The 13,250-nt window shown below is 43.6% G+C and overlaps 1 protein-coding gene across 3 annotated transcripts in view; it reads right to left on the reverse strand.

Moving 5' to 3' along the window:
• Window positions 1-13,250, reverse strand: part of Rasgrf2 (RAS protein-specific guanine nucleotide-releasing factor 2) — a 248,075-nt gene that overhangs the window by 4,586 nt on the left and 230,239 nt on the right. For all 3 annotated transcript variants that reach the window (XM_039101563.2, NM_053721.2, XM_063281151.1), the window contains 4 exon segments: window positions 12,687-12,884; window positions 2,823-2,902; window positions 1,477-1,594; window positions 858-926 (listed from right to left, as the gene is read on the reverse strand). In XM_039101563.2, the coding sequence (XP_038957491.1) occupies window positions 858-926; window positions 1,477-1,594; window positions 2,823-2,902; window positions 12,687-12,884 (465 nt within the window).

Consider the following 13,250-nt stretch of genomic DNA (forward strand, 5'->3'; position numbering starts at 1 on the left):
TCAGTGAGTATCCTAGAGAGCATACGTGATCTCCGATGGCGTTACTGGGCGTTTCTACGCCTTATACATATTTACAGTATTAGTTTTAAACTTGCAGTGATAAACACTCATATCACGCATTGGGATTTGCTTCCTCTGTAACACAGGCACACGGAGCTCTCATGGCTTACAGCTTTAAGAGTGCAGCCTAGGATGATGGCCACGCAGAGGTGCACTTCACAGCAACACAGACAGGGTGAAATCCCGTTAGCTTGCTCCCTGCTGTTCATGCGTGCATGGGACAGATACCAGGAATAGGGAAACAAAACGGCACTGCCAGTGAAGATGTAAGGACGCGTTTCTATGGAAACGTTTCTTCTTGTTGAATGCTCATAACCCCTATGAGTATAATGTGACAAATACATAAAGTCACTGCTCTAGGCTGATTTAGTTGCTATGGCAAACATCATGACCAAAAGCAGCTTTGAGAAGAGAGGGTTTATTTCACCTTATCCTGTATAGTCCATCACTGGGAGGAACCAAAGAGCCAATTTAGAGGAAGAAACTGAAGCAAACTGCTACTTTATTATTTTATTTTATAAAATTCGGTCAGTTTGTAAAATGGATTTTGTGACCTGGAGAGGTTGAAATGGGATGGAAGCCCCGGCAATGTACGGAGGAGAGAGGGCTAGAACCCAAGACACAGGCTGAGTGATGAACTCAAGTGGATGCGTTGGTCCTTTCTCTCAGTCACACTTGCTGGTCATCCCTACTTTAGGTCCTCGCCACAGGCAGCTTCTGATCATTGCTCATCCATGTGGTTTGATGGGCCACTAATTTCTGTACTTGTCTTTGCAAGTTCTCACACACAGTGTTACCTTTGGCTGCTGGTCTATGCGGTAAGCGGTCTGCTGGAACTGGCGTATCTCACGAATGATGTGTGATATCTAATGGGGAAAAAAATAGGCAACTCAGAAGTACCCCTCTGCCTCGTAGTACTTTCTCCCAGGATGGTATCCCCACGTCCTGTCCTCTATAATGTAGAAGGAGCTCTGTCTGATCACTTCCTGTACCTTTGAGGAGCCAAGAGGAAAGCAAACAAGAAGATATTCTTGAACTCAGAACATCAGGTTAGCTGACTGTGGATGGCCTCAGAATGGCCTCAAGCTAGGGGCAGGGAGAAGCTCTGGGTGCTGCTTCTTGTGGGTTTTGAGCCTGTAGCTTGGTGTTCAGAACATGGGTGTCTAGCAAGGCTACTCATGCATCTATATACTGCTCAGTGTTATAGAACCATCTCTGGACCTTTATTCCCAACAGCCTGGACTCAGACGGCAAGCAGAAGTGTCTACCAAAATGTCTCTTTAACTGGCTGTCAAGAGCTGTCCCTGCCCTCTCTTCTACCTTAAGATGTAGAAGCGAACACTGCCTTATTACCTAGCCTCTTCCCTCTAAGCCAAGAAGTCACTGACACAGGCCAATCACAAAATGGCCCCTTACCATTCGCATTTTGGAGAAATTGACAAGGCCTTCTTCGGTAAAGTTCGGTGTCCCTTCTTCAATGAATGCCAGGTCTGTCAAGTACATCCCAAGGTAAGGGACAGCTGGGGGGTTACAGCTGCAAGGCAAGGAAGAGTGGCTCTTACTCTATACACACAGTTAGAACTTGCAGCACGTGAAACAGTGTGGAAGTGCTTTAGAAGATGCAGACTTAATATGCGTCATAGCTACACACTGAAGTGATGAAGGGAGACACTTGTTTGGGCAAAGTGGGTCCACTTGGTTTTTCCAGTGAGGCCCAAGGCTAAGGCTCTGTCTTCTCGTGCAGAGGGAACAGAGTTTGAATCCCACTTGATCAGTTGCTCAGGGATACTGAGCAGGGCACTCCCTGTAATAGAGACAGAAAAGCTAGTCTCTGAAGTTTGATGGGAAGCTTAAGAAAGATATGCGAACACCTAATGTGCAGTGTGTAAACATTTAGCAAGTACTTGCTAGGCTGTCATTGCTGTTTCTGATGTAATAGCAACGAATCTACGATTGCCAGTAGTGGGGCACAAGACTAATGCTCTCCCAAAGGAAGCCAAGCACACATGTTAAACCACAAGAAAACCACTTGCAAGCAAGCAGAGACCTTACTCTCCCCTCCCAACGTGTGTGTGTGTGTGTGTGTGTGCGCGCGCGTGTGCGCGCATGTGCATACAGAGAATAATCTACATCTAAAAAACCAAAAATAAATAATAGTAATAAACTGCTTTTGGAATATTTAGATGAAAGACACCCCAGTAAATTATTATATTTAGATTAAGAAATACAAAATTAAGAAATTCATATTAAGAGGGATTCGACTTATGGTCATATCTTCCTATCTGGAATATAGTCCATATATTTCTAACGTACTTACTATACTCACAGTATTGTAAGATGCTCACTATATGCACAGTATCCTTACACACCTTGGTACAACCAATAGTGCTTGCTGTATGCACAGTATCTATATAAACCATGGTACATCCATAAGATGCTCACTGTATGCACAGAATCCCTACACGCCACGGTATTTCTGTAAGAATCTCACTACATGCACCACGTCCTTACCCACGACGGAACATACACCTGTAATATGCTCACTAGACTTACAGTCTCCATACACACCATGTTACTTCCATAAGCTGTTCGCTAGATGCACAGAATTCCAAGTGAAAAGCAAAACTCTCCAAACACTACAATGATGGGAGCTGCTCTCTGTTTCTTCTCCCCAGCCCCAGAGGGAGTCGGCCATGTGTGACTACCACATAGATCGTACGATACATTCTTGAAGTGAGTCATGATGATTAAGTTAGACATACTTTTTGAGAGTTTCTCTGAGGTTTTTAAATCTTCCTTCAGACGAGACAGTCTTCTGAAGTTTGTCCATCAGAGCTTTTGTCTAGAAAGAAAAGAAGAAAAGAAGCTACGTCTGTGAAGAGAACACGGAATTCGATGAGACTGGGTTGCTGCAGGGCACCCTGTGGGCTCCCTTCTTCAGTGGCAGGTGCTGATGCCATCTGATGCTTAAAAGAAGATGGGAAGGAACACACAGCCTGGACCCAGAGTGAGGAAAAACATAAAGAAGGGAAATATTGCAATGCAAAGAAGACTGAGGAACGTAAGCCTGTGGTGAATGGGTGTCTTGAAGGGGGAATTTTCCTAAGAGGGATTTCAGGACCAATCTCATTCTTCTATTGAAGGGCTGGCATCTGACTCAGGACCTTGCGCATGCTGGAAAAATACTCTACCTCTGAGGTATACTCCCAGGCTGTAGTGAATCTTTTCAGTATGAATATCCAAACCATGAAAGAACTCACTTGCCTGCTTTGATGTAGACTAAACAATATCTTCCGCTCGAAATCTTTTCTTTTTTTAGTGATTCTGCTCATCAGTTTGTGAGGGAAGTTTATGTCTATACTTTATGAAGACCTAATAGGGCTGTTGGGAGTTTCTTCCATAGATTCCAGAGAATGGCAGTGTGGCGCTGGGGGACTGGATGAGAACCTACTGCTGGTGGAAACACACAGGTGTCTCGGTGGGGCCTGATCCTCCATGGCTAACTATCAGAAGCACTTTGCATGCCTAGGTTGAAGACTGTGTAATCTTGTCTTGGCATAGATTCGTTTCTAGAACAATCCAAGATGTGGTTATCCCCATCCAGATTTCTGAGGTCTCAAAGTGCCTCTTTCCTGGTCTGGAACTGGCTGTGGTCCAATGAAGCTTCAAAAGTACAGTCTCCTCCACAACCACAGATCTAGAGAGTTCCACAGGCCTTCTGGGCTCTTACAAACTGATATCAGACTTGCAATTGGGAGATGGTGTTGTCAAAGTTTTTGTAGGCAGGCCCCTCTGTGACCAGGCCCTCCTGACGGTGACTGGATCAAGGCACTTGGCTGTGCACAGTACCACCCTAATGAACAATCCAACAGCCACAGCCAGTGACTCCCACACTGATTGAAATGTGATGTCATTGCATCTGTTACCATGGAACTTGCAACAGTAATTTTGAGCTCAGAATCTCTCTTCCATAATTATCATCACATTGCATGTTTTCTCTCGAAATCAAGACTGCCACTGAAGTCAATTATAGAGAAGGCCCAGAACTTCCTTAAAGGTTGAAGGAAACCTTGGCACAGTACACCAATCTCAGCCAGTTCAACAAAATAATTGCTCACTTATTTCCTGATTGGGATAGTGTGTATTTATGTGTCAGGCTTCTGCGGAGAGAAGGGGTCTGCATAACGAGAAGAGCCTACATCACTTCTATGACTGCCGTTGAATCTACGGGTGTCTTAAGTGAAGTTTTTGTTCTTCTTTGCGCGTGTATAAGCGCAAACACACACACACACACACACACACACGCATGCATGCACACACACACATGTGCACACATATCCCTAAATCCCTACACACATATGTCCGTGTCTACATACACACACATACGCACACACACACAAACACACACACAAACGCACACACAAACACACACACACACAAACACACACACAAACACACACACACACAAACACACACACACATACAGACATGCATGAATACACACACACAAACACACACCCAATCATGCACACATGCATGAATGCATACACACAAACACACACACAATCATGCACACATGCATGAATACAAACACACAAACACACACACACAATCATGCACACATGCATGAATGCACACACACATACACACACACATACACACACACACACACACACACACACACACCACTATTTTTTTTTATTAACTTGAGTATTTCTTATTTACATTTCGACTGTTATTCCCTTTCCCGGTTTACGGGCCAACATCCCCCTAACCCCTCCCCCTCCCCTTCTTTATGAGTGTTCCCCTCCCCATCCTCCCCCCATTGCCGCCCTCCCCCCAATAATCACGTTCACTGGGGTTTCAGTCTTAGCAGGACCCAGGGCTTCCCCTTCCACTGGTGCTCTTACTAGGATATTCATTGCTACCTATGAGGTCAGAGTCCAGGGTCAGTCCATATATAGTCTTTAGGTAGTGGCTTAGTCCCTGGAAGCTCTGGTTGCTTGGCATTGTTGTACATATGGGGTCTCGAGCCCCTTCAAGCTTTCCAGTTCTTTCTCTGATTCCTTCAAGGGGGGGTCCTGTTCTCAGTTCAGTGGTTTGCTGCTGGCATTCGCCTCTGTATTTGCTGTATTCTGGCTGTCTCTCAGGAGAGATCTACATCCGGCTCCTGTCGGTCTGCACTTCTTTGCTTCATCCATCTTGTCTAATTGGGTGGCTGTATATGTATGGGCCACATGTGGGGCAGGCTCTGAATGGGTGTTCCTTCAGTCTCTGTTTTAATCTTTGCCTCTCTATTCCCTGCCAAGGGTATTCTTGTTCCCCTTTTAAAGAAGGAGTGAAGCATTCACATTTTGATCATCCGTCTTGAGTTTCATTTGTTCTAGGCATCTAGGGTAATTCAAGCATTTGGGCTAATAGCCACTTATCAATGAGTGCATACCATGTGTGTTTTTCTGTGATTGGGTTACCTCACTAAGGATGATATTTTCCAGTTCCAACCATTTGTCTATGAATTTCATAAAGTCATCGTTTTTGATAGCTGAGTAATATTCCATGGTGTAGATGTACCACATTTTCTGTATCCATTCCTCTGTTGAAGGGCATCTGGGTTCTTTCCAGCTTCTGGCTATTATAAATAAGGCTGCTATGAACATAGTGGAGCACGTGCCTTTTTTATATGTTGGGGCATCTTTTGGGTATATGCCCAAGAGAGGTATAGCTGGATCCTCAGGCAGTTCAATGTCCAATTTTCTGAGGAACCTCCAGACTGATTTCCAGAATGGTTGTACCAGTCTGCAATCCCACCAACAATGGAGGAGTGTTCCTCTTTCTCCACATCCTCGCCAGCATTTGCTGTCACCTGAGTTTTTGATCTTAGCCATTCTCACTGGTGTGAGGTGAAATCTCAAGGTTGTTTTGATTTGCATTTCCCTTATGACTAAAGATGTTGAACATTTCTTTAGGTGTTTCTCAGCCATTCGGCATTCCTCAGCTGTGAATTCTTTGTTTAGCTCTGAACCCCATTTTTAATAGGGTTATTTGTCTCCCTGCGGTCTAACTTCTTGAGTTCTTTGTATATTTTGGATGTAAGGCCTCTATCTGTTGTAGGATTGGTGAAGATCTTTTCCCAATCTGTTGGTTGCTGTTTTGTCCTAACCACAGTGTCCTTTGCCTTACAGAAGCTTTGCAGTTTTATGAGATCCCATTTGTCGATTCTTGATCTTAGAGCATAAGCCATTGGTGTTTTGTTCAGGAAATTTTTTCCAGTGCCCATGTGTTCGAGATGCTGCCCTCGTATTTCTTCTATTACTTTGAGTGTATCTGATGTGGAGGTCCTTGATCCACTTGGACTTAAGCTTTGTACAAGGTGATAAGCATGGATCGATCTGCATTCTTCTACATGTTGTCCTCCAGTTGAAACAGCACCATTTGCTGAAAATGCTATCTTTTTTCCATTTGATGGTTTTGGCTCCTTTGTCAAAAATCAAGTGCCCATAGGTGTGTGGGCTCATTTCTTGGTCTTCAATTCTGTTCCATAGGTCTATCTCTCTGTCTCTGTACCAACACCATGCAGTTTTTATCACTATTGCTCTGTAATACTGCTTGAGTTCAGGGAGAGTGATTCCCCCTGAAGTCCTTTTATTGTTGAGGATAGTTTTAGCTATCCTGGGTTTTTTGTTATTCCAGATGAATTTGCAAATTGTTCTGTCTAACTCTTTGAAGAAATGGATTGGAATTTTGATGGGATTGCACTGAATCTGTAGATCGCTTTTGGTAAAATGGCCATTTTTACTATATTAATCCTGCCAATCCATGAGCATGGGAGATCTTTCCATCTTCTGAGGTCTTTTTCAATTTCTTTCTTCAGAGTCTTGAAGTTCTTATTGTACAGATCTTTTACTTGCTTGGTTAAAGTCACACCGAGGTACTTTATATTGTTTGGGTCTATTATGAAGGGTGTCGTTTCCCTAATTTCTTTTTCGGCTTGTTTCTCTTTTGTGTAGAGGAAGGCTACTGATTTATTTGAGTTAATTTTATACCCAGCCACTTTGCTGAAGTTGTTTATCAGCTTTAGTAGTTCTCTGGTGTAACTTTTGGGATCACTTAAATATACTATCATATCATCTGCAAATAGTGATATTTTGACTTCTTCTTTACCAATCTGTATCCCCTTGGCCTCCTTTTGTTGTCTGATTGCTCTGGCTAGAACTTCAAGAACTATATTGAATAAGTAGGAAGAGAGTGGGCAGCCTTGTCTAGTTCCTGATTTTAGGGGGATTGCTTCAAGTTTCTCTCCATTTAGTTTAATGTTAGCAACTGGTTTGCTGCATGTGGCTTTTACTATGTTTAGGTATGGGCCTTGAATTCCTATTCTTTCCAGGACTTTTATCATGAAGGGGTGTTGAATTTTGTCAAATGCTTTCTCAGTGTCTAATGAAAGGATCATGTGGTTTTGTTCTTTCAGTTTGTTTACATAATGGATCACGTTGATGGTTTTCCGTATATTAAACCATCCCTGCATGCCTAGGATGAAGCCTACTTGATCATGGTGGATGATTGTTTTGATGTGCTCTTGGATTCGGTTTGCCAGAATTTTATTGAGTATTTTTGCGTTGAAATTCATAAGGGAAATTGGTCTGAAGTTCTCTTTCTTTGTTGGGTCTTTGTGTGGTTTAGGTATAAGAGTAATTGTGGCTTCATAGAAGGAATTCAGTAGTGCTCCATCTGTTTCAATTTTGTGGAATACTTTGGATAATATTGGTATGAGGTCTTCTATGAAGGTTTGATAGAACTCTGCACTAAACCCGTCTGGACCTGGGCTCCTTTTGGTTGGGAGAACTTTAATGACTGCTTCTATTTCCTTAGGAGTTATGGGGTTGTTTAACTGGTTTATCTGTTCCTGATTTAACTTCGGTACCTCGTATCTGTCTAGGAAATTGTCCATTTCCTGCAGATTTTCAAGTTTTGTTGAATATAGGCTTTTATAGTAAGATCTGATGATTTTTTGAATTTCCTTTAAATCTGTAATTATGTCTCCCTTTTCATTTCTGATTTTGTTAATTTGGACACACTGTCTGTGTCCTCTCGTTAGTCTGGCTAAGGGTTTATCTATCTTGTTGATTTTCTCAAAGAACCAACTTTTGGTTCTGTTGATTCTTTCTATGGTCCTTTTTGTTTCTACTTGGTTGATTTCAGCTCTGAGCTTGATTATTTCCTGCCTTCTACTCCTCCTGGGTGTATTTGCTTCTTTTTGTTCTAGAGCTTTTAGGTGTGCTGTCAAGCTGTTGACATATGCTCTTTCCTGTTTCTTTCTGCAGGCACTCATAGCTATGAGTTTTCCTCTTAGCACAGCTTTCATTTTGTCCCATAAGTTTGGGTATGTTGTACCTTCATTTTCATTAAATTCTAAAAAGTCTTTAATTTCTTTCTTTATTTCTTCCTTGACCAGGTTATCGTTGAGTAGAGCATTGTTCAACTTCCACGTATATGTGGGCGTTCTTCCCTTATTGTTATTGAAGACCAGCTTTAGGCCGTGGTGGTCCGATAGCATGCATGGGATTATTTCTATCTTTCTGTACCTGTTGAGGCCTGTTTTTTGACCAATTATATGGTCAATTTTGGAGAAAGTACCATGAGGAGCTGAGAAGAAGGTATATCCTTTTGCTTTAGGATAGAATGTTCTATAAATATCCGTTAAGTCCATTTGGCTCCTGACTTCTCTTAGTCTGTCTACGTCTCTGTTTAATTTCTGTTTCCATGATCTGTCCATTGATGAGAGTGGGGTGTTGAAGTCTCCTATTATTATTGTGTGAGGTACAATGTGTGTTTTGAGCTTTATTAAGGTTTCTTTTACGTATGTAGGTGCCCTTGTATTTGGAGCATAGATATTTAGGATTGAGAGTTCATCTTGGTGGATTTTTCCTTTGATGAATATGAAGTGTCCTTCCTTATCTTTTTTGATGAATTTTAGTTGAAAATTGATTTTATTTGATATTAGAATGGCTACTCCAGCTTGCTTCTTCCAACCATTTGCTTAGAAAGTTGTTTTCCAGCCTTTCACTCTGAGGTAGTGTCTGTCTTTGTCTCTGAGGTGTTTCCTGTAGGCAGCAGAATGCAGAGTCCTCGTTGTGTATCCAATTTGTTAATCTATGTCTTTTTATTGGGGAGTTGAGACCATTGATGTTGAGAGATATTAAGGAATAGTGATTATTGTTCCTGTTATATTCATATTTGGATGCGAGGTTATGTTTGTGTGCTTTTCTTCTCTTTGTTTTGTTGCCAAGATGGTTAGTTTCTTGCTTCTTCTAGGGTATAGCTTGCCTCCTTATGTTGGGCTTTACCATTTACTATCCTTGGTAGTGCTGGATTTGTAGAAAGATATTGTATAAATTTGGTTTTGTCATGGAATATCTTGGTTTCTCCATCTATGTTAATTGAGAATTTTGCAGGATACAGTAACCTGGGCTGGCATTTGTGTTCTCTTAGGGTCTGTATGACATCTGTCCAGGATCTTCTGGCTTTCATAGTTTCTGGCGAAAAGTCTGGTGTGATTCTGATAGGTCTGCCTTTATATGTTACTTGACCTTTTCCCCTTACTGCTTTTAATATTCTTTCTTTATTTTGTGCATTTGGTGTTTTGACTATTATGTGTTGGGAGGTGTTTCTTTTCTGGTCCAATCTATGTGGAGTTCTGTAGGCTTCTTGTATGCTTATGGGTATCTCTTTCTTTAGGTTAGGGAAGTTTTCTTCTATGATTTTGTTGAAGGTATTTACTGGTCCTTTGAGCTGGGAGTCTTCACTCTCTTCTATACCTATTATCCTTAGGTTTGATCTTCTCATTGAGTCCTGGATTTCCTGTTTGCTTTGGACCAGTAGCTTTTTCTGCTTTACATTATCTTTGACAGTTGAGTCGGTGATTTCTATGGAATCTTCTGCTCCTGAGATTCTCTCTTCTATCTCTTCTATTCTGTTGGTGAAGCTTGTATCTATGGCTCCTTGTCTCTTCTTTTGATTTTCTATATCCAGGGTTGTTTCCATGTGTTCTTTCTTGATAGCTTCTATTTCCATTTTTAATTCCTTCAACTGTTTGTTTGTGTTTTCCTGGAATTCTTTCAGGGATTTTTGTGATTCTTCTCTGTAGGCTTCTACTTGTTTATTTATGTTTTCCTATGTTTCTCTAAGGGAGTTCTTCATGTCTTTCTTGAAGTCCTCCAGCATCATGATCAAATATGATTTTGAAACTAGATCTTGCTTTTCTGGTGTGTTTGGATATTCCGTGTTTGCTTTGGTGGGAGAATTGGGCTCCAATGATGCTATGTAGTCTTGGTTTCTGTTGCTTTGGTTCCTGTGCTTGCCTCTCGCCATCAGATTATCTCTAGTGTTACTTTGTTCTGCTATTTCTGACAGTGGCTAGACTGTCCTATAAGCCTGTGTGTCAGGAGTGCTGTAGACCTGTTTTCCTGTTTTCTTTCAGCCAGTTATGGGAACAGAGTGTTCTGCTTTCGGGCGTGTAGGTTTTCCTATCTATAGGTCTTCAGCTGTTCCTGTGGGCCTGTGTCCTGAATTCACAAGGCAGGTCGCTTGGAGTAGGAAGGTTTGTCTTACCTGTGGTCCCGAGGCTCAAGTTTGCTCGTGGGGTGCTGCCTACGAGCTCTCCTCGGGGGCAGCAACCAGGAAGATCTTCACCGCCCTTTCAGGAGCTTCCGTGCACCAGGGTTCCAGATGGCGTTTGGTGTTTTCCTCTGGAATCAGTAATGTGGGCAGAGTGTAGTCTCTTTTGGTTTCCCAGGCGTGTCTGCCTCTCTGAAGGTTTAGCTCTCCCTCCCACTCGATTTGGGTGCAGAGAACTGTTTATCTGGTCGGTCCCTTCAGGTTCCGGCAGTGTCTCAGACGCAGGGGACATGCTGCTGCTGCGCCCTTATCCAAGGGAACCCAAAGGCCGTATACAGTTTCCTCTTGGGCCAGGGATGTGGGCAGGGGTGGGCAGTGTTGGTGGTTTCTTCCGCTCTGCAGTCTCAGGAGTGCCCACCTGTCCAGGCGGTGAGGTCTCTCTCCCACGGGGTTTGGGAGCAGCGAGCTGCTGCGGGCAGGGATCCGTGGGTTTGGGAATCCTGCTAAAAACCGGAAGTGTCCGGTCCTAGAGGAATTTTGCCTCTGTGTGTCCTGAGTTCACCAGTCAGGTTGCTTGGAGCAGGAAGGTTTGTCTTACCTGTGGTCCCGAGGCTCAAGTTTGCTCATGGGGTGTTGCCTACGAGCTCTCCGTGGGGGCAGCAACCAGGAACCACACCACTATTTTTTAAATGTCTGGCTTTTATTTGTCGTTCCAGGCTTTGTTGGCCAGAGGATGTCTCAGGATCTAAGTTCAGATTCTCAGCACTGTCATCTTACCAAGGAATAAGGTGGATGGGAACTGTGAGGGCCTAGTGTCTGGCAACCCAGAGAATTCTAAAACAACTCCTGCTCTAGAGAGAAGGCTGAGAGAGAGAAGTGAAGAGAGAAGAAAGAATGAGCTCATCTGAAAGGGCCTTGAGCCCTTGGGGCAGTAGGACCGAAGTCTTGAAGAAACAGCAGCAGAAATGAAGAAACACATTCATGCTCATTTGGTCCCTGAGACACAAGCATTGTGGGATGCCACTCTCAATGCTCTCGATGGCAGTGTACAGCAAAGTGTCTATCACAATATATACATCAAGGTATATAGCAGAGTGCCACCAAAGGTTAGGCTAAGAGTGCATGGTACAGATCTCCTCCCAAGAGGCATTAAGGCAGTGTGAAGGAGCCTGGGAAAATCTTACAAGACCCTTTGTGGGGACCAATGTAGTGATTCAATAATCAAGAGTTCACATGCTGGGTCACCACTGGCAGATAGCTTATGGTGAGATATACCCTAGGCTCAGACTATTAGCAGAGCCAATGGGAGTAGACAAGATAAGGCTAGCCCAATTCCCGGGGAACAGTCATGGACTATGCACACCAAGGAGCAAGCAATTCATAAAAGCCTGCACCTATGACCAACCTGTGAAGGACTAGGTCAGAGGTGGAGACAGTCTTGTAGTCCAGATCAAGTCTTCCAGATAGACAAGTAGACGCCAAGCCTCTCCAAGCCTCACCAGCACCCAAGGAAAAGGCCAGAGGGGAGGAGCTCAGTATGGCTTGATTATTAAAATGGTCTGAGTCAATAACAGAGGTAAGCTAAATCTAACTGAAGAATGCCAACAGTCACGTCTGCACGCCTAAGACACCAAGCCAAAAATTTGAAGCTGCTCCCAGAATGACATAGGAAAGGTTGAACACCCAGGCCTCTGGGGATGAAGGCTTTGGTGGAGTCTTGGGACAGGCAGACTTCACTGGGCACTTCTGGGCTCACTTTCCCTCCAGAGAGAGTTCAGGAAATGAGCTGTGACTGACAGCCATATTGTTTGAGGCTGTCCCCCGAAATGTTTTAATGAGTGTTTTGGAGACACACCGGAGGGGAATTAATTAAGCGGTGAGAGCAGGGCAATTATCCATTGGCACCTTCCTTTGGCAACTGCACTGCTCATTTCACTAATGATTTCCTAATTAGCACTATTCACCGAGGCTCTCTCTCCCCCATCTCCTCCTGTTGCACAACCGAGGCTCACCTGCTTGGACACCTTGGTCCAGGTTTTCTTCAGCCTGTAGATGGCACTTCTGTTTAAGGCCGAGGTGATCTCCAGCACACCATTGTAGTTGTGTAGACATCGGCAGATGTCCGCCACTGCTACCCACTTCTCAATGGCATTGGCACGGGAACTGATGTCAGCATAATTCATTATCTGGGAGGCCACCAGGTTACTCATCTAAGACAATCAAACAGACCAGGCAAGCTGTCTTAAGAGCCAACACAATGCATTCAGATAAATGGCCGAGTGGCCTGTGAGCACACAAGCAAAGCAGGCTATTATGTCGTGGTACAAAGCCCAGTGACTCTGGAGTCTACGATGATAATGATAACAGCAAGCCACCCACACCTGCTCTTCCTGAGAGCAAAGGCAGGGACTCTTGGGAATCCAGCGGGTTGAAGGAACCTGGATCTTATAAAATGAGTAATTGTTTCTAAGGAGTCCCTGCCAAGAAGGGAATACGGTGGAGTGAGCTAAGTGCCAAGGAAAGGACACACTGCAGACCACAGTGTCACTCTTTGAGGAGCCATATTCCTTTGCCCC

Source organism: Rattus norvegicus, chromosome 2 (genome assembly GCF_036323735.1).
Source record: "Rattus norvegicus strain BN/NHsdMcwi chromosome 2, GRCr8, whole genome shotgun sequence".
Taxonomy (NCBI): domain Eukaryota; kingdom Metazoa; phylum Chordata; class Mammalia; order Rodentia; family Muridae; genus Rattus; species Rattus norvegicus.